Here is a 22,578-nt window from a genome sequence, read left to right on the forward strand (position 1 = left end):
TCACACACGACCATTCTACCTGTATGTACATGAGCAAAGAAGAATGGCTGTGGGAATATTGACACAGTACTTGGGATCATGGCAAAGACCTGTTGCCTACATGTCTAAGCAATTGGATGCAGTGGCCAGCGGACTTCCACCTTGTCTAAGAGCCGTAGCTGCAGCCGCCCTGCTAGTAGCTGAAGCCGATAAACTCACTCTGGGTCAAGAACTTTATGTACGAGTCCCACATGCAGTACAGACGTTGTTGGATTACAAAGGAAATCATTGGTTTAGTAACAGCCGTATGACCAAGTATCAAGCAATGTTGTGTGAAAACCCAAGAGTGCATTTAGAGACTGTAAACACCTTAAATCCAGCTACCCTTTTGCCACAACCTACTGAAAGTCAACATGATTGTTTGGAAGTAATGGATGAAGTATTCTCAAGTAGACCAGATCTTCGTGATTTTCCCATCCAGAACCCTGATGTTCAATATTATACCGACGGCAGTAGTTATGTGAAAGAAGGGATCCGCTATGCAGGATATGCAGTGACAACAATAGACAAGGTGATAGAAGCTCGGCCACTGGCGAAAGGAACATCAGCACAAAAGGCAGAATTGATAGCACTGACACGAGCGTTACAATTGGCTGAAGGTTTAAGAGTGAACATCTACATGGACTCCAAATATGCGTTTTTAACCACTCATGCCCACGGAGCTTTGTATAAAGAAAGAGGACTACTGAATTCAGAAGGCAAAGAAATCAAATACGCAGCTGAAATCCTACAACTATTGGAAGCAGTGTGGGAGCCGAAAGAAGTCGGTATCATACATTGTCGAGCGCATCTGAGAGGAGATGGTGATGTAACCAAGGGAAATCGGATGGCAGATAGTGCAGCTAAGCGTGCTGCTGAATCAGGAAGACAGGAATATGTGGGGCATATAGCTGCTCTTATACCAACTCCACTGTCCCAATGGACTCCAGTCTATACAGCTCAAGAAGAGGAGTGGTTAAAGACTGAACCAGGAAAGTATTTGGAGAACAAGTGGTATCAGCTAGAAGATGGAAGAATAGTCATACCAGCATCACTAGCGGTAGAAATTGTCCAAAATTATCACAACGGGACACATTCTGGGAGAGACAGCACAGAAGAATCTCTCAGAAAACATTTCTACATACCAAGATTGTCCAACTTGACTCAGGCCATTGTACGAAGATGTGTAACGTGTGCTAAAAATAATGCAAGACAAGGACCAGTAAAGCCACCAGGAGTCCAGTTTATGGGGGGACTCCCCATGTCCGATTTACAAATTGACTTTACAGTGATGCCTAAGTCGGGTGGACATCGTTACCTGCTGGTAATTGTGTGCACCTATTCAGGCTGGGTAGAAGCATGTCCTACTCGTACAGAGAAAGCAGGAGAAGTTGTGAGATTCCTGCTACGAGAAATAATACCCCGATATGGACTACCCTGTTCTATAGGATCGGACAATGGTCCAGCTTTTGTTCATCAGTGCCTACAACAACTGACTCATATGCTTGGTATAAAGTGGAGGCTTCATACAGCATATAGACCCCAGAGTTCTGGTAAGGTAGAGAGAATGAATAGAACTATTAAGAATCAGTTGGCTAAAATGTGTCAGGAAACCCAACTTAAGTGGAACGTTCTCTTACCCATAGCTCTATTGCGAATCCGCAGTACCCCTACCAGAAGGATGGGCCTCTCTCCTTTTGAAATCATGTATGGGCGACCACCTCCCGTACTTGGTAACTTAAGGGGGGACTTGAGTCAGTTGGGAGAAGGAATTACCCGGCAGCAGGTTGTAGAGTTGGGTAAGACTATGGAGGAGGTACAGAAATGGGTACAAGATAGATTACCTGTGAATATTTATCCCCCAGTTCATAGTTACCATCCAGGAGACCAAGTGTGGATTAAAGAGTGGAATAATGTACCGTTAGGGCCCAAGTGGAGAGGTCCTTATGTTGTTCTTTTGTCTACCCCTACAGCAATAAAAGTAGCCGAAGTGACTCCGTGGATACATCACTCCAGGGTTAAACCAGCAGCAGTCGATTCTTGGCAAGTTACAGCAGATCCAGAGAATCCCTGCAAGATCCGGTTAAAACGCACGACTCAGTCGGAGTAACGAGGAACTATTGTGGATTACAAAATTTTATTATTTTTGGGATTTGGTGCGTGAGTGAGAAGGCCATAATAAAGCCTGTCCGCCCACCGACGTATAGTATATAAGCCAGGGAAAGTCTCGAAGGGACTCCTGTGAAGACGAGCAGAACTCCATTCCCTGCAGCCCTTACATCCTGGAAGCTGAGGTGCCTTCGCACGGACGAAGACTGAGGATGACGGCGAAAGATGTGTTGATGATAATGTTTATTTATGTGTATTTTTATATTCAGGAAGGTAGAGGTACCGACACTCCTAGCTGTGAGGTATGCATTAAGACTACAAGAACAGGCAACCATATTTCCCAAACCCTAATTTGGCATTCACAATACGAGTGTAAAGGAGATGTATCGAGATGTAGATACCTAAATATAGACTATAGTGTGTGCCATTTAGGAATAGGAGAACCTAAGTGCTTCAGTCCAGAGTATCAACCCCGTACAATTTGGTTGACTCTCAGGAATGGAGATCCTCAGGGGACCCTAATTAATAAGACAGTATTAGAATCCGTACATTCTTCGGGTGTTCTGCTATTTGATGCGTGTAAGGCGATATCAAGTGGTAGAAAGCCGTGGAATGTATGTGGGGATCTTAGATGGGAGAGGACGTATGGGTCTAATGATAAATATATTTGTCCCAGTAGTAAAAATAAATATGTCAGTCCTAGATGCCCAAATAAAGACTATAACTTTTGCCCATATTGGTCTTGTGTGGGGTGGGCAACTTGGGGACAGACAGTAGACAAAGACATGATAGTGACTAAGTTGCCTACCAGCCCATATTGTAAGTCTATGGAATGCAACCCAGTCCATATACTTATAAATAACCCCGATAAGTTCTTAGACAAGTATGGCAATTTATTTGGGTTTCAAATATACGGGACGGGTTTAGATCCTGGGACAGTATTGTTTATAGGGATAGAGACTGATACGGTATCCTCCCAAACTCATCAAGTATACCATTCCTTTTATGAAGAGATGAGCATAGATAATAAGATCCCCATAATGCTAAAAACCTGTTCATTGACTTAGCTGAAAGTATTGCCGGTAGTCTTAATGTTACCAACTGCTATGTGTGTGGAGGTACTAACATGGGAGACCAATGGCCTTGGGAAGCAAAGGAGGTAATGTCCGGTTCTGAGGCAGTTGACCAACTAATATCTACACAAGCCGATTATCATATGAGTGTTAGAGGTAAATCTGAGTGGAGATTAAAGACCTCCATCATAGGTTATGTTTGCATAGCAAGGAAAGGAATAATGTATAATACTTCTGTAGGAGAATTAACTTGTCTAGGGCAAAAAGCTTATGATGATGATACAAAGAATACAACTTGGTGGTCGGCTTCAAATGTCTCAGAACCACCTAACCCGTTTGCTAGATACGCCAATTTAAAGGATGTGTGGTTTTATTTATCCATCACATCTACCTGGAGAGCCCCAGCAAATTTGTACTGGATCTGTGGTAAGAAAGCCTATTCGGAGTTGCCACAGGACTGGGAAGGGGCATGTGTGTTGGGTATGCTCAAACCATCCTTCTTCTTGTTACCTATTGAAACAGGTGAGACTTTAGGTGTTAAAGTGTATGATGTGAATCATAGGAAGAAAAGGGGACCCATAGAGATAGGCGCCTGGGAAGATGATGAATGGCCTCCCCAGCGTATTATAGATTATTATGGGCCAGCCACGTGGGCAGAAGATGGTACCTTTGGTTATAGAACCCCTATTTATATGCTCAACCGTATTATAAGATTACAGGCGGTGGTTGAGATTATTACTAACGAGACATCACAAGCGCTCAATCTTCTAGCGAAGCATAATACCAGGATGAGGACAGCAGTCTACCAAAATAGATTAGCCTTGGATTACCTTTTGGCAGTAGAGGGAGGTGTATGTGGGAAGTTTAACCTGAGCAATTGCTGTCTTCAAATAGATGACGAAGGGCAAGCAATAGCTGAGCTTACTAGCCATATGGTTAAACTAGCGCATGTGCCTACTCAGGTATGGAAAGGGTATAATCCAAGTAGTTGGTTTGGTAGCTGGTATGAGTGGTTTGGAGGGCTTAAGGCAGTGGTAGGTGGAGTCCTACTGATTTTAATGTTGTGTCTACTCCTGCCGTGTCTTATACCCTTAGTAGTTAGGTCCGTGCAAAGCCTGATAGAAAATATAGCAGAGAGGAAGGCTGCTGCACAGATAATGGCAATTTATAAATATGAGGCTCTAGATCAGGGAGAACCAATGCAGGAAGATGAGTGTTGAAGATTCACATCATAAGTTAAGTCTGGTCTGGTTCAAGGTAACTTGCGGTGTATGCAAACTAAGGTTAAATGATGCCTCAAGTAATTGTGAAATATCAAGAGGCATCAAAGGGGGGAATGTGGTGGAATCTCGGTAAAAATAAATTTAGTAGGCCGAGATTACCACGTGGCATGTGTACGTGCATATGCTGACGTATCGATCAGTTGGTTGCACGAGGCAAGATACGATCAGTAGTGTACGGAGCATGTGCAAGAATACAGGATGTAGTATTCCCCTCCTCCATTGTGCTGGACAAGCCATGCGGTCAAGCAGGAAGTTAATTCTTACTTGTATTGATTGGTCAAGAGAATGTGCGGGTGGAGCTTAATATGGGAGGAGTTATGTGCCTATATAAGGAGCCTGCACTATTGTCCGGGGCTCAGAACTTGTGGTATTTTGGTGACGCTAGTCCCTCTGAGTCCCGATCGGTGATCCAATAAAGAATCTCTTCCTTCCTGAAGAAACCTGTGTCCATCTCTCTGTGCTTCGCTTCCGTCAGTTTCTCCGGTATCAGTAATGGATTCACAGGAAACTCCTAGGCATGCACAAATTCCTGTCATAGGTCATCCGGACAGAGGATGCATGGATATGGGATTTCACACATCAAAACTTCCGCAGTTTACACTTATATAATGCATGCTTTTTTTGAGCAGGGCCATCCACACAGATCTGTGAGTTTTGTGCTCAAAAAAGAGCAAGAACATACACACCAAAATCTGCCAGCTTCAGCTCTCCTTTTTCGTTAATTAGGAGGTTCTGTGGTTTAAGGTCTCTGTGCAGAATCTTCTTGCGATGACAGTAAGACAGACCACGAAGTAACTGGAACATAAAGATCTGGGGGTACAGAAAAAAATTAAGTCAGCTCCTGAGAAAAAAATGCACTGTTTTTTTTTTTTTTAACTAAAGCAAGAATTCAAAGTGAAATTTAAAGACAAAATAGCTAAACTGAAAAAACTCTCAGCTATGCTTTCAGTTAGGATATTTTGGCCTTTTTCTTTTTTTTGTCAATCTTTGTTTATTGGTTCTTTTTTTTTTTCAAGATTAGTTAGAGATACAGAAATAAGAAACAACGTCAATGTGTGTGTCTGTCAGTGTGTGTGTCTGTCAGTGAGTGAGTGTGTGTGTGTCTGTCAGTGAGTATGTCTGTCTGTGTGTTTGTCAGTGAGTGTTTGTGTATGTCAGTGTGTGTGTGTGTGTGTGTCGGTCAGTGTGTGTGTGTATGTCAGTGAGTGTGTGTGTCTGTCAGTGTGTGTGTGTGTCAGTAAGTGTGTCCGAGTACCTGGGGGTGCTCGGAAGCACTTAACGCCACGTCACATTCCGACGTGACGTGGACATGCTCCACCTTCACAGGGTTTCAAGAAGTAGCGGGAAGATCCACTGTGGCACAGGGTGCGAACTGCGCCATTTTGGGTATACCAGAGGCCGGACTCCGGAGTCGCATACTGGCAGCGACAATGTAAGTGGAGTCTGCTAATTGGCTAAAGGGACGTGCTGGAATTTAGTATATAGGGGGGACTGGGATTAAGTAGAAGGGGGTGGACTGGATTTTAGTAGGGGGGGCTGGAATTTAGAAGAGGGGGTGCTGTAGTTTAGTAGAGGGGGATACTGGGTATTTTTTAATACTGTACTTTTCAAAATAAACCTATGTTTCTATGAAAATGTAAGTAGGTTTTTTTTGCGGCCCACATAAACTTAAACCTTGTTTATTTGCCCCGCGCTAGACTTTGAGTTTGACATGCTTGTTATACACAAATACACCTATATATTCCAAAGCCAACACTATACACAAATAAACTCCTATACTTACAAATATACATGCCAAAGGCTGTGTGGAGGGGCAGGGATATGTCATGTCATATCCCTGCTCACTGTATTCCTTACAGCGCGGCTGGCACAGCAGCACCTTAGTGATGAGGCCAGGTTGAGAGGAGCGGCAAACTCAGTGCCGCAACCGGCCGCAAAAGCTCTAGCTCCACCACTGGTGTATATATACACATGCTATTTTAATAGAGAGTTCATAGTCTAGAATTTTGTACTGCACATCACAAGTGCAATTATTTCCTATAATGAATGGGTTATGCAACGATCACTACCGGGCAGTCTGGGGACCCTAATCCCTATGTCCCTCTGCTGTAAGGATCCCTACTGTAAACTCTTCCTCTTAACCCTCCAAGTACCCTTACACACTACACTAAACATTACCATGCACTACCTTATTGAATCATTTCCCCCTAGTACATGTTCACCTATCAATCTATCTTTATGTCAATATTTTGGAAAAATCTGCCCTGGGAACAGTATTTCGGAGAAATCATGTTTCCACAGTAATCTCAAGATTGCATTGGATTTAAAATGGAATACTGTTTTAAACATAGCTATTTAAACCAAAGCACAGGATTTTAATCCAAAAGGAAAAATGACCAGAAACCAGCCAAATACTGGAACTGAAGTCTCTTTGTGAGGATATGCAAGGTGCCAAGTAAGATGTGATGAGACCAAACTCAATAAAACTCTCATAAGAGTAATTCTGATCCACAATTGCAGACTTTGGTGACTTCAAAATAGAATGAATTACTTTTTAAAATGCATGTGATTGTTTATGTTGCTAAAACCAGACAGCCTGCATAAATGACATGTAGCTTTACAGAACCAAGCATGGATACCAATACTTCTTAAAATAATACACAATGTCCATAAAACAAGGGATGGTTTTAATAAGACAAGGCATATTATTCCAAAAATAGTGTAAGGGCTCAATAAAACAAGGCTCCAGAAAATGGCACGATCTTCCAAAAGGAATGTATGGACTCCATAATACATTGAAATAAAAAAAGCTTTATATCTTCCCAGGAGATGACCTTCCAAAATAAAATTTTTAAAAGGGAAACTTTAGCCTTCATAACATTTATTATGTTGGCCATAAAGTAACACTTCAAAAGACGATCATGTGAGATGTACCAACTGTGTCCCTGTTACTCGCAATGGTCGACAGCCACCCAACAGTGCACAAGGCAAGCCTTCCTAATCACTGTGGGCAGAGAAGTAGACAGTGTGGATGGGTTAATGGAGGTCTTTTTAGTTGCCAACTGTCCTGTTTTTGCCAGGACAGTCCCGGCAAGCTTGAGTCTATCCCGGGCAATTTACTCTCCCGGGACAGTCCCGGCAACTTGCTGGGCCATGTGCTTTTAATTTCTTCCCTCGCAGGGCCAGCGCCTCCTATAGATGACTTAGGCAGTCGCCTAGGGCGCACCAGCCCGGGGGGGGCACAAATTTCAAGTGACTCGGCAGGAGGGAAGCGCACAGCGCTTCCGCCTACCGGGTCATTTTGTGTAGCATGGCTGGGCAGCACGGACTGCTGTACAGGAGCTTCCTGTACCAAGCCGGACTGAAAGGAAGTGCTCTCTCAGTGAGCGCTTCTTGTCAGTCCAGCCGGGTACAGGAAACAGAAACTCCAGTACCTCGGCCATCCACGCTACACAGAGGTAGGAGGCACAACAGGGAAGGGATGGGAGAGACCACTAAGGGACACTGGGGGGGGGGGGGGGGGGGGGAGAGTGAGAGAAGGAGAGTTCATTAAGGGATATTGGGGGGGGGGGGGGAGAGGAGGAGAGACCCCGTTCTTTAACCCCTTAAGGACACATGACGTGCCTGACACGTCATGATTCCCTTTTATTCCAGAAGTTTGGTCCTTAAGGGGTTAATCATCTCTTCCACTTCCTAGTGTAGATTGTACAATAAAAGGTGCTGCTCTCTGTATAATACGGTTCTGTGTGTATAATATCCAGGGACAGTCAGTACTCCCTGTATAGTGTTGCTCTCTGTATAATACGGGTCTGTGTGTATAATATCCAGGGACAGTCAGTACTCCCTGTATAGTGCTGCTCTCTGTATAATACAGGTCTATGTGTATAACATCCTGGGACAGTCAGTGCTCCCTGTATAGTGCTGCTCTCTGTATAATACATGGTTGTGTGTATAATATCCTGGGACAGTCAGTGCTCCCTGTATAGTGCTGCTCTCTGTATAATATAGTGTGGTACATTTTTAAGGTAGTAATTGTTGGAAGTTTTTTCAAATGTTGGTAACTATGCCACGGGAGGGGGAAGGGGGGTTAAGATGGTGTTCAGCCTTCATAATAACTTCATCCATTGTTCTTCAGAAATGTCATACATTTCATGTCCACATTTGTCAAACACTGTATTTTGTATTTTTTTTTTTTTTAGAAATATCAACTAATTTAGTTATATTTAACCTCAGCAAAAAAGAATTATGTTGTATGGCTGACTAAATACTGCAGAATGAGTCTATAACTATTCACTGATACATCTGAACCTAGCCTAGCAGGATATCTCAGCGTTCACAAAGGGAGGAATACATTAATGGAGAGAAATAATCACACAAATCCTATCAAAATATATAGCTCAAGGGAGATAACAGCTGGGGAATGTGACAAAACCACTTTAAATAAAGCTGCACTTTCTGCTGATGCAAAGTCCTGCTGGAGATGGAAGACTTAAGGCAAGCAATGGCTGCAAGAGATATTTTCCCAACTAAAATCAAACAGATAATATGCATGAACATTAGGGAGTTTGTTCCAGGGCTCAAAGCAAAAAATACAATCATATATAATATTTTTAGATTTGACAGCTGGAGGTGCCCCGAGTCATGGGTTTTTTAAACTCCAGTCTTACAAATGCTCTCCAGTCACAGTGTTTCAGAATACTGCTTGCGACATTGTATAGTGATATCTATTGCAAACTGTTTAACATTAAAACTACACTCCTATCTAATTCTAAATGGCAGAGAATTGAGCAGTGAGTTTCAAAGCAAAATGCTAAACATACAGCCTGCATGCTCCATGACCACTTCAAATCACTGAAGTGGTTATGGTGCTCGGAGTATCACTTTTAGATTGGAAGCTTGTATACAGATGTGCATTGAGAGGTTTCTGCATAGTTACACAGGACACTGTCTCTTCCACACTTTAGTCAAAATAACTAATAACATGTTTGTTTCATCGTTGCACATCCCTTCAATGTTTTTCGGTTCATTTTAGTGCCAAGACCTGATTTTATCCCATCACACAGGCAAATCTTAGTACTATACAAAAAGCCCTTTGTTTCCCCAAATAGCTTACTATTTACTTCCAGCTTTGCTTTTCTTTAAAAAAACAAAACAAAAAAACATCATCTGAAATAACGTTTTTTAGGCTGTGCGTAAATAACAATGACGATATAAACTTTGGGGGTAAGTAACATTAAGTAGTAAGATTTTGAATAAGTTGGGCAATACAGCCAAGATACAGAATTATTTTTAATGTGTCTATTTGGCCAGAATTTAGTGAGTGGTTTGTCAGCACATCACAACTGAACATTTAGTGAGAAAACCCCCTACAAGATAAACTAAAAGTGCCAACGCAAATCTCTGTAGTATACAACGTCAAAACACATGTAATTCACACTAGTTATTCTCATGAGTGAGACCGTTTTATGACACATATCATATCCACAAGCTGTTTATCACACGTCTTTCCCCAGGAAACATTGTCCTGTTTTAAAGAGATTCCTATTTAACCCCCTGAGGGCGAGACATTAATTCACACTCTGGTCTAGCTTATCGGTTTGCTATAGGAATATAGTATATGTATTCATTTATCCAGGTTTCAGAAAAACATGAACTAGGTTTTCTAGGAGGGGGCTAGTGTATTAAATTGGGGAGAGGGGGCAGTGTATTAATTTAGGGGAGGGAGGGGGCAGTGTATTAAATTGGGGGGTGAGGGACCAGTGTATTAGAGTGGTGGGAGGTGGTCAGTGTATTAAATTAAGGGGATGGCAGTGTATTAATTTGAGAGAGGGAGGGGGCAGTGTATTAAATTGGGGGAGGGAGTGGGCAGTGTATTCATTTGAGGGAGGGAGGGGGCCAGTGTATTAAATTGGGAGCAGTGGGGGGGGGGGGGCACTGTGTATTAATTTCAGGGAGGGAGGGGGCCAGTGTATTCAATTAAGGGAGGGGGGAAGTATGTTAGATTGGGTCTGCAATTGAGTTGCCGAACACTCCCCATTGAGATGCTGATTGGCCACGCAGCTTTTTCTATGGAAAAGCATGGTATTGGTTGAGATCGTAAAGTGTGATGAAGCAAAAGTGAAGAACACACTCATAGGGTGAAGAACACACTCATAGGACTTCAAAATAAACAAGATAACGTAATTTGTTTTTTACAGCTGTGCAACAGCATACATTCACCATTTCAGTCCCATTACCAAACTTTTCTTATGTATGTCAAGGTAGTTTGACTGAAACATTAGTTATATGCAAAGGCAAGTCTTCTTAAAATAAATTCACTCTTTTGATTACTTTGACGACCTATGAGTGTGAGGACGTCCAGTGTCAGTTAGGCAACTTTTTTATACTATACTTTTCTAAATAAACATACGTTTCTATGAAAACTGAAGTTTTCGTTTTTTTGCCGCCCACATAAACCTTGTTTATTTGGCCCGTGTTGTTTATTCACAGTCAAAGTTATTTAATATTCATTCACTATCTTCTTTGGCCCACTAATCCCACCCACATTATCCAACAATTTTACTGCACTAGCTGAGATCTGGAATTAACTTGTGAGCTATGTTCTAGGTCTGTGGTTCTAGCAACTCTTTAAACATCATTACCACTACAGCCACTAAAGTGCTTGTTGTGTCAAGAGTGCCCTGACAAACTTTAAAAGTAGTCAAAACATTTAAAATGGATGCTTCTATGAGCTGATAGCAGCATATGGAGGCGAGACCCATTGCACACTCTCCCTCACAGATATCTACCCACAGAGGACAAAAGTATACACCAAAAAGACGAACCGAGCGTCTGTTCCTGTGGCCAGAGCCACAGGTGCAAAGCCACGTGGCACAGAAGACCAGGCCAGCATGGTGTTGAGACATCCTATCCAGCCGAAGTGGATCTCTGACTCCCGACAACTTCACCCAGCTCCCCAGTGGAAGACTGACCAGTTACCACAACAGAAATTAGGAATATACTGGTAGAACCTCTGCATCATTAACAACAAGTATTGCTTTAATTGTATATACAGTAATCATATATATAATTGTATAAACTGTTGTATCTATATATACAGGGCCGGTGCAAGGATTTTTGACGCCCTAGTCAAAATAAAAAAAACTGGCCATATTAACTAACGCCAGTGCTGCACACAGTGTGTGTTTACATTAAAAAGCCTGCAGAGACAGGCTATAGACACCAGAACTACTTAATTTAGCTGCAGTGGTTGTAGGGACTATAGTATCCCTTTAATGTGAGGTAAATTAGAGATTAGTGCCACAAATGATATTCTAGATTGCCTATTTACAACCAGATGAGGCTGATGATGAGCTCTGGCTGCATTCTGGCTCCACTGGTCTGGTGTAGAACAGGCTCTCTGCGGCTGTTTGTAACTGTGGTCACAAAAGTCAATGTTCTCGGGGAACGTTGGGCAGCTCCATTTTTTTGGGCCCTTTGCACAGCTCACGGTCTGGGCCCCCAGGGCCTAACAGTGAGTATGCCCATAAGACCAACCCATTGTAGCGTTACTTACCTTATCCAGGGGCCAGTCGCGGCACTCTCTTCGAGCCGCTCGCGGCCCTGCTGCTGCACGAGCCGCGCGTGGCTCATCCGAGGGCTTCAATAGGAAGGCGGGCAGTGACCGCGAGAAGCGGTCACGTGTCCCGCCTGAATCTAAGAGCGCGCCGCGGGTCTCGGGCGCGCTCTTAAAGAGACAGTGGGAGCCTAAATTGTCAAAAGGCTCCAATTGGCCCCTGTCATGCCACAAACCCCATACACTTACCTTTTGGGGGTGTGGATATGACAGGAGCCAATCACATTAGTTTAGAAGCTATTTAAACTTACCTCTCCCTTTACTCCCTGCCCTACCGTGGTTTCTGTTTCAGTTCCCTTTAGCACTTGTTGTGTTCAGTTGTGTTCCTTCGTATTGACCTTGGCTTTGTTTCTGACTATGTTATCTATTTATCCTTATCTGTTCTGTTTGCCAGCTTGCTGTTTACTGTGTACCAGACCCCAGCTAGTCCTAGTTTACGCTGTCTCTCTGTGCCCTTGACCGCGGATTGGTTCTGACTCTGTCTCCTCTCATATACGTCGAGTCCGGCCATTCTAAGGTCCGGTAGACGTATCTTTCCTCTGTGTTGTCTTTTGTCGAGTTGAATCCTGCGAGTTGGGGTATATATTCGTTACATTACGATAGGGCCATGGACCCCGCAGATTTGGCTCAGCAAATGGCTTCTCATGAGGCAAGGTTTGTAGAGCAGGATCACCGTATGGATCAGATAGCTCAGGCTCTCCAGATGCTCTTGTCTAGAACTATTCCTGCAACCGCACCTAACCCTCCTACACCTCTTCTTCCCGAAGTATCCAATTTACATAATACTTCGCCCCATTTAACACCCCCTCCCAGGTATGGAGGGGAAGCTAAGACATGCAGAGGTTTCATTAATCAAATAGAATTCCACTTTGAGATGTATCCATGTTCCTTTCCCACTGATAGGTCTAAAGTGGGGTTTTTGATGCATCAACTTACTGACAAAGCACTTGAGTGGGCAAATCCTATTTGGGAGGCCAATGGACCTATGGTGCATAATTTCAATAGTTTTCTTACGGCTTTTCGTAGAACTTTTGACACAACAAAAAGGTCAAAGAATGCAGCAAGAGCATGAATGAGAATTAAACAGGGTTTTAGGACTGTGGCTGATTATGCTATTCAGTTTCGTACCCTTGCTTCACAGGTAGATTGGACCAATAATGGGTTAACTACTGCGTTCATGGAAGGTTTATCTGACACTATATTGGATGAGGCAGCGGCAAGGGAGCTTCCTATTCCATTAGAGGACCTTATTGACTACCTCATTGATATAGATACTAAGAACAGGAATAGACGTTTGGTTACACCTATTAACCCCAGAGTTTATAAACCTGAGAGTGTTAAAGTATCTGAGGAGGAACCCATGCAATTAGGGGTTGCCAAACTCTCGGATACTGAAAAATTACTTAGGAGAAGGGACGGACTCTGCCTATACTGTGGTAGGAGAGACCATATGGTAAAGGAATGTCCTTTGCTTCCGGAAAACTCTCGCAAACCTTATAGGGGACTGGCCTTGGATGTGAAATCTAAGTCTCCTAAATTGCCTCCTAACCGTTTGCTTCTCCCTGTTTCTCTTCATACGGGAGAGAGTTGTATAAATGAAAGCATACTAGCCTTGGTTGATTCCGGGGCTGCTGAGAACTTCATAGACTCTGGGTTTGTTACGAAAAACAACATTCCCATCAGAGAGAGGGAGATACCCTTGGCCATTGAGGCCATAGATGGTAGACCTTTAAGTACTCCAGTCATTACCCATGAAACTGTACCATTATTCATGTACACAGGGGTTTTACACTTTGAGACCATTCAGTTCCAGGTTATCACCCCTCCCTCTTCTCATATCGTGTTAGGGTACTCATGGTTATGTTCTTACAATCCCATTTTCGACTGGGAGTTGGGACAATTAAAATCATGGAGCAAAACCTGCCACGAATCTTGTATGATTAAAGTCACCCCTTTACATACTATTAATGTTCCTACTACTCCTCCTTTGTCTACTGTTATACCTCCTCAGTACTTGTTTCTCAAGACTGTATTCGATAAAAGGGAAGCTGATAAATTACCGCCTCACAGACCCTATGATTGTGCTATCGATTTATTGCCTGGCACTATACCTCCAAAGGGCAGGGTGTACCCTTTATCTATTCAAGAAAACCGTATCATGGAGGAGTATGTTAAGGAATCACTAGAAAAGGGGTTCATTAGGAGATCCTCTTCTCTGGCTGGAGCGGGGTTTTTCTTCGTATCTAAGAAAGAGGGTGATTTAAGACCGTGTATCGATTATAGAGGTCTAAACAAAATCACTATCAAAAATGCATACCCAATACCTTTAATTACAGAATTGTTTGACAGGCTGAAACATGCTACTGTATTCACTAAATTGGACCTTAGAGGTGCATACAATTTAATACGTATTAAGAAAGGTCACGAATGGAAGACTGCATTCAACACTAGATCCGGTCATTACGAGTATACTGTTATGCCATTTGGTCTTTGCAATGCCCCAGCAATATTTCAAGAATTCATTAATTACGTCTTAAGAGACTTTATTCACACATTTGTAATTGTATATTTGGACGACATACTAATTTATTCGACAGATTTACACACTCATCACAGACATGTTACAACGGTCCTGAAGACCCTTCTTGCTGATGGTCTTTATTGTAAACTAGAAAAATGTTTATTTGACCAATCCGAAGTCCAGTTTTTGGGGTATTTGATTTCCACCAAAGGTTTTCGTATGGATCCCCAGAAGCTTTCTGCTGTTATAGAGTGGCCCCTACCACAAGGTTTGAAAGCAATTGAGCGTTTTCTTGGTTTCTCTAACTATTACAGACGCTTTATTAAGGTTTTTTCTTCTATTGTAGCACCTATCACCCGTATGAAAAATGTTTATTTGACCAATCCGAAGTCCAGTTTTTGGGGTATTTGATTTCCACCAAAGGTTTTCGTATGGATCCCCAGAAGCTTTCTGCTGTTATAGAGTGGCCCCTACCACAAGGTTTGAAAGCAATTGAGCGTTTTCTTGGTTTCTCTAACTATTACAGACGCTTTATTAAGGTTTTTTCTTCTATTGTAGCACCTATCACCCGTATGACAAAAAAGGGTGGTAATACCCGTGTCTGGTCTCCCGAGGCACTTCAGGCTTTCGACTTTCTTAAAACTACATTCGCATCTGCACCTATTTTACAGCATCCTATCCTCTCACTGCCTTATATTCTTGAAGTTGATGCTTCTGATATCGGGGTAGGTGCTGTTTTGTCCCAAAGAGAATCGCCTGAAAAGCCATTGCATCCTTGTGGCTTCTTTTCTAGACAAATGTCCAAAGCTGAAAAGAATTATGATGTGGGTAATCGTGAACTCCTTGCTATTATCTTAGCTCTTAAAGAATGGAGACACTTGTTAGAAGGAACTAAGGATCCTATCCTCATTTTTACGGATCACAAGAATCTATCCTACCTTGGTGAAGCTAAAAGATTATCTTCTAGGCAGGCTAGGTGGTCACTATTTTTGTCCCGTTTCAATTATATTATCACCTATAGGCCAGGTGATCGCAACATTAAAGCAGACGCTCTGTCCAGACAGTTTGAAACTGCTGACAAACAGGAGGTTGATGTTACTCCTGTCATTCCCCCAGACAGGATAATAGCTACTACTATGTTGTCTATTTCTTCATCCCTCTTGCAGACCATACAGGCGAAACAAAGCATGGCACCTAGCGAGAGGCCTATTGATAAGTTGTTTGTTGATGTTCCCGAGAGACGGGAGATTCTGTCATTATATCATGATACTAAGACTGCTGGACATCCTGGTATTACCAAAATGATGTCAGCTGTTTCTTGATATTTTTGGTGGGGTTCCTTACGCAAGGATGTCACTGACTATATAGGTGCTTGTACTACTTGTGCATGTATGAAATCTTCTCGTAGAGTTCCTTGTGGGCTTTTGCATCCGTTACCCGTTCCTGAGAGACCTTGGTCTAACCTATCCATGGATTTTATTGTCGAATTACCCCCTTCGAATGGTAACACCGTCATCCTGATGATAGTAGATCGGTTTTCCAAAATGGCTCACTTTGTGTCTCTTCACAAGTTGCCCACATCCAAGGAACTGGCTCTTATCTTCGCTAGAGAAGTATTTCGGTTACATGGTATTCCCGTATCTATTGTGTCCGATAGGGGTAGCCAATTTATTTCCAGGTTCTGGAAAGTCTTTTGTTCGGAAATGGGTATTTCTCTCTCATTTTCTTCCGCTTACCATCCCCAGTCTAATGCAGCTGCTGAACGTGCCAACCAGTCTCTGGAGCAGTACCTTCGTTGTTTTGTATCTCACCATCAGGACAATTGGTCTGACCTGCTTCCTTGGGCTGAGTTTGCTCGGAATAACGCCACTCATGATTCTTCCGGCAAAAGCCCTTTTTACGTTGTCTATGGCCAGCATCCCGTTGTTCTTCCGGCTGCATTCTCCTCACAGGGCATGCCAGTTCTGGATGAGCATTTGGCTGGTTTGCGTAATACTTGGGAGCAGGTTCAGCGTTCTTTGGTGGATTCCGCTGCTCGCCAGAAGGCTCAGGCTGACAAGCATCGCAGAGCGGCTCCTTCTTATGTTGTGGGGGACAGGGTTTTGTTTTCCACGCGGAATATTCGCCTACGGGTGCCTTCTATGAAATTGGCTCCCCGCTTCATTGGTCCTTATCGTATTATACATAAGGTTAATCCTGTTTCGTATGCCTTGGGTCTGCCTAAGAATCTGCGTATTCCTAATGTCTTTCACACCTCATTGTTGAAGCCTTACGTACGCAACCGCTATACCCGGCATACTCCTCCTCCCCCTCCTGTCTCTGTAGAGGGTCATGAGTAATTCGAGGTTTCTGCTGTTCTTGACTCTCGTTTCCTTAGGAGTCGACTTCAGTACTTGGTACATTGGAAGGGTTATGGGCCTGAGGAGCGCAGTTGGATTTCAGCTGATGCTGTTCACGCTCCCTGCCTTGTGCGTTCTTACCATTCTCGTTTTCCTGCCAGGCCTGGCCCTACCCACCCGGAGGGCGTGTCCTCAGGGGGGGGTACTGTAGCGTTACGTACCTTATCCAGGGGCCGTTTGTGGTCCTCTCTTCGAGCCGCGTGCGGCCCTGCTGCTGCACGAGCCGCGCTCGGCTCATCCGACGGCTTCAATAGGAAGGCGGGCAGTGACCGCGAGAAGCGGTCACGTGTCCCGCCTGAATCTAAGAGCGCGCCGCGGGTCTCGGGCGCGCTCTTAAAGAGACAGTGGGAGCCTAAATTGTCAAAAGGCTTCCATTGGCCCCTGTCATGCCACACTCCCCATACACTTACTTTTTGGGGGTGTGGATATGACAGGAGCCAATCACATTAGTTTAGAAGCTATTTAAACTTACCTCTCCCTTTACTCCCTGCCCTATCGTGGTTTCTGTTTCAGTTCCCTTTAGCGCTTGTTGTGTTCAGTTGTGTTCCTTCGTATTGATCTTGGCTTTGTTTCTGACTACGTTATCTCTTTATCCTTATCTGTTTTGTTTGCCGGCTTGCTGTTTACTGTGTACCAGACCCCGGCTAGTCCTGGTTTACGCTGTCTCTCTGTGCCCTTGACCTCAGATTGGTTCTGACTCTGTCTCCTCTCATATACGTCGAGTCCAGCCATTCTAAGGTCCGGTAGACGTATCTCTCCTCTGTGTTGTCTTTTGTCGAGTTGAATCCTGCGAGTTGGGATATATATTCGTTACACCCATAAGTTCGCCTACATGTTCCACCCATGCCTTTGCCCACAGGGAGTGGAGTGTGTAGGGGAAGTGTTACGTGTTAGTGTAGAGGATCTAAAGTGTGTGCTTATTTATTGTAGTGTATAGGGATACCAGTTTGTGTAGGTGATGCAGCGTGTGTGTGTAAGGGATGTATTGAGTGTTTCTATTTGTGTTTAACCCCTTAAGGACCAAACTTCTGGAATAAAAGGGAATCATGACATGTCACACACGTCATGTGTCCTTAAGGGGTTAAGGGATGCATTGTGTGAATCTGTGTTAGTATGTGTAAGGGATGCAAGATGTGTATATGAGATGAATTGTGTGTTTGTATGTGTGTGTAAGGGATGTATTGTGTGTTTCTGTGTATGTGTGCAAGGGATGCATTGTATTTGTGTGTAATGTATGAATTGTATGTTTCTCTGTCTGTAAGGGAAGCATGGTGTGTTTCTGGGTGTGTAGGGAATGCTTAGTGTGTTTCTGTGTATGTATAGGGAAGCAGTGTGTGTGTAGTGAGGAAGAGAGATTTTGTGGGGTAGGATAGGGGCTGAGTCCTACCAGCCCCTTTGTGCTTCACTTTCCCTTCCTCAGCCTCTCTCTCCTCCTGTCCCTTACTGCTCCCCCTCCTGTCCCTTAGAGCTCTCCCCTGCCCCACTGTCCCTTAGTAATCTCCCCTTTCCTGTAGTGCTATCCCCTCCCGTCCCTTAGAGCTCTCCCCTCCTGTCTCCTAGTGCTCTCTCCTACCCTCCCGCCCCCGTCCCTTGGTGCTCCCCCCATCCGTTAGTGCTCTCGCCTACCCCCCCATAGAGCTTTCTGTGAGCTTTCTCTCCTCTCCCCCACCCCATTAGTGGTCTCTCCTCTCACCACCCCCCTCAGTGGTCTCTACTTTACTCCTAGCCTCCCTTAGTGTACTCTCCTCTTCTCCCCCCTTTCCATTAGTGGTCTCTCCCCTCCTCCCCCCTTTCCATTAGTAGTCTTTCCTCTCACCCCCCCTCCCCGAGTGGTCTCTTCTCCACCCCCCCCACCCTTCCTAGTGGTCTCTCCTCCACCACCCGCCCTCCCTTAGAGGTCTCAAAAGCTTTGTGTTTCACCCTTCCAAAGAGTGACCAAACCCAACTTCGATCTGATTTCTCCTTTGACTAACAATCACAAAAAAATATGCTGACCTCTTTGAACAAAATTATACACAGACCTGAAAGACCTGTAGATCGCTAGACACCTAGTCCATCTTTTTTCGTATGTTGGTTGGTCACATGGCAACGGTTAAAATGTCCATCTTACCAAGATTACAATATTTGTTTTGGACACTCCCTATGACTTTTCCAAACTCATATGGGATGTGTGCTATAGATTGATATCTGCGCACAGATATCTAAATTCTAAGATGTGCCAACAACAATGTGCTCCTTAGCCCTTACACAGGAAGACGATCTACAGATGGTATATGGTACCCTCACGTTTTCATAAAATCTTTCCTAATGCACTTTTTGGAGATGTGGCCAAGCAGAGGGCACAGTATTGCAAATCTGGTGAACCTGTAGTAACATTTTCAACTTCTAGGAAGTTATACACTACAGTCAATCCAAATTATAACGGTCACATACCCTAGAGCAGTAACAAAGCTCCTTCTACATAATATTCTAACAGCACAACTATCCATTGCCAGAGCATGACAATTCTCAATGCCCCCTGCCTGGTGTGTGGAGGCGGCATCTATTCGAAAAACAATCAATATATAAATCTAAATTTACACCTATTTTCAAATCTAATAAGGCTGATGTGTAGATGTGGGACATGTGGCATATGTATAGATGGGGAGCAGGGCAAATGTTAAAGGGGTACAATAGGCACCCAGACAATTTCAGCTCATTGAAGTGGTCTGGGTGCACTGCCCCAGGTTCCATAATCCTGAGCAGGTAATTATTGCAGTTTTAACTCCTTCTGTGCTATATTATGCATGAGGACATGCATGAGGACATCCAGCATCACTCAAAATCCCATAGGACAGCATTGAATATTGGATGGCTTTCCCAATGCCCTGCACTCCTCCTTTCTGATCTTCTGTAAAGATGGCAGCGGTGACAAGAGCAGATGGGGACAGCGCAGAACTTATGGGCAGTCTCAATGCTGAAGCCATGAGGACGGTGAGGCACTAGGCAGGCCTGTATGCAGACGTCGGCAGTGCCTACATGCTGATAATCTGTTTAGCAGAGAGGGAGGGGGAGACAATTTTAAAACCTCACATTCTGGGAAATCTATATATTTGCTAGTGAAATCGTTAGCACATTGTGTGGATGAAAATTTAGGTAGTAGGGGCTTGTTTGAAATAAAACATACTAGTATACACTGATCAGCTGCAACATTTAAACCACCTGCCCAATATAGTGTTGGTCCCCCTCGGTTTTGCCAAAACAGCTCTGATGTGTCAAAAGCATGGACTCCACAAGACCTCTGAATATGCCCTGTGGTATCTGACACCAAGACATTAGCAGGAAATCCTTTAAGTCCTGGAAGTTGTGAGGTGGGGTGTCCGTGGATCATGTTTGTTGTTCAGCACATCCACAGATGCTCAATGGGATTAATATCTGGAGAATTTGGAGGCCAAGGCAAATCCTTGAACTCTTTCTCATGTTTCTCAAGGCAGGGTGCATTATCCTGCTGAAAGAGGCCACTGCGATCAGGGAACACCACTGCCATTAAATGGTGTACGGGATATGCAGCAATCTCTAGGTAGGTGGTATACATCAAAGTAACATTCACATGAATGCCAGGACCCAAGGTTTCCCAGCAGAACATTGCCCAGACCATAACATTGGGGGAGGGGCATAGAGCTGCTGCAGTATGTGCAGATTGTTGCACTTATTAACAATAAAATGAATAAACAATCAAAGCGTTCAAAGCAACCAGTGTTTCTCTAGCCTCCGTTGTGTCACGGGGGCATAGAGGGACAGTTTATTAAGATTTTAGCAGAGTAACAAGATAATCCTACACTGCACCTATCACCCAAAGATTACATAGATACACTTAAGGAAACTTTCATTTAGAAAACTGATATTTAATATTGTACAAAGCATTACATTCAGTGCTCCGTGACAGTGTATACACTGTGACCTTGTAAGAATTCTAAAAGCGTGATATATTTTTATCCACACATTTGTTAAAAGCGTCTTTGGTAAAATATTTTTTTTTATTCCACCACCTGATAATATGGCTCTCTTTTAAGGTTACCTGATAGCACATCCAAAAGCAGCTTTATTTTGACAGAGGAATACAAGCCTTTGCAACCTAGTACATATTTCTCACACCAGGTGACTATAGGTGTTCCAACACACCTGTGAAAGCTAGGCTCAGATTTAATAATAGGTAAACAGGGCACTCCTCTTTAAAACCATAAATTCTGAGAAAAAGGTTTGTTAGCGCAACTTTTCGTTATAGAAATTCCATAGCTGTGGTGTAAAAGCTTTTGTGAATTAATCAGTGAGCTGGGTCCCATGAACAGAGATATGTTTATATGTTTAAATAAAAAATATCCCTGTTGTGTGCAATAATTGCCGTTCACTTGTCAGAGTAACCGTTACATCTGGTCACGCAAATAAATCTGGTCAACCTTTATATCATCATAGGACAGTGTATAATATAAATGTTTAACTGCAGGTGTATGCAATTAAAACTTTAACCTGTACAGAGAATTACCAGTCTAGATTCAATATAATCACTGCAGTATGCTGAAGTAGCTATGGTGCCTAGAGAGTACTGATTACATTACATGTTAACTAGTCAAACTGTTTTCAAATGTCCTGGCACTTTTCTGGTTCCCCCAGGTTCCTCTGATCCAGCCTCCCTTTCTGATATCACTAATGAGGACGTTCCACTTTCAGTTTAGTGATGTCATCTCTGTCCAAACTTAGATGAAATTCACTTGTTGAGAGCATCAGCCGGCACTCTTAGAAAATTAATTCCATTCAAACAGGGACAATTTGATTTATCTATCTAAGGGGAATTTCTCCTTTAGACATATCAGAAGAGGAGGCTGGACCAGATACGCGCAAACAACTCAGGCAAGTGTCAAATTATTTGAAATTGGTTTGACTGGTAACGAGTGCCTGGTAACAATGAGCAGTCCTGGCACAATGTATAATTTGCACAATGATTCTAAAGAATATGTCGGACCATATCAGCATAAACTGAGAGTGAAGCAAAAGTGGGTTACACAATAAAAAAAATGAGCCAATAAAAAAAACATGTTTATGAATCGTCTAATCAAAGTTCAGACCTAAATAACATCACAATGAAATCTTGTGGAATTGAAGCTGTTAAATAAGTATGGGACAAAATGTAACAAATCTGATGTTTTGACCAACATGACAACACTGACCAACATGTACATGAAATTAGCTGATCAAGGTGTTGGATCCTATAGTGCCAGGAAAATATACCCGTTTTCCTGGCACTATAGGGTCAATAGGTCCCCATCTCCCTCGGAGCCCCCCTCCCGCTAGGCTGAAGGGGTTAAAACTCCTTCAGCCACTTACCTGAATCCAGAGCCGATGTCCCTCAGCGCTTGGTCAGGCTATGCCCACACTCCTCCCCGCCGACGTCAGCTGGCCGGGGAGACCTAATGCACATTGGCGGCAGTGGCTGCAAAAAACGCTGCCCCCAAATGCCCAGGCAAATACCTTGTTTGCCTTGTTTCATGGGTGCCCAAGAGCTGGCGCGACACGCAGTAATGCC

General features: G+C 43.5%; 1 protein-coding gene across 1 annotated transcript in view; it reads right to left on the reverse strand.

The window, feature by feature from the left end:
- Window positions 1-22,578, reverse strand: part of CDK18 (cyclin dependent kinase 18) — a 179,545-nt gene that overhangs the window by 37,868 nt on the left and 119,099 nt on the right. Inside the window, exon 9 of the mRNA XM_063451355.1 lies at window positions 5,170-5,293. Within this exon, the coding sequence (XP_063307425.1) occupies window positions 5,170-5,293 (124 nt within the window). The remainder of the gene's footprint in view (window positions 1-5,169; window positions 5,294-22,578) is intronic.

The sequence above is a fragment of the Pelobates fuscus genome, chromosome 1 (assembly GCF_036172605.1).
Source record: "Pelobates fuscus isolate aPelFus1 chromosome 1, aPelFus1.pri, whole genome shotgun sequence".
In the NCBI taxonomy this organism is placed as follows: Eukaryota; Metazoa; Chordata; class Amphibia; order Anura; family Pelobatidae; genus Pelobates; species Pelobates fuscus.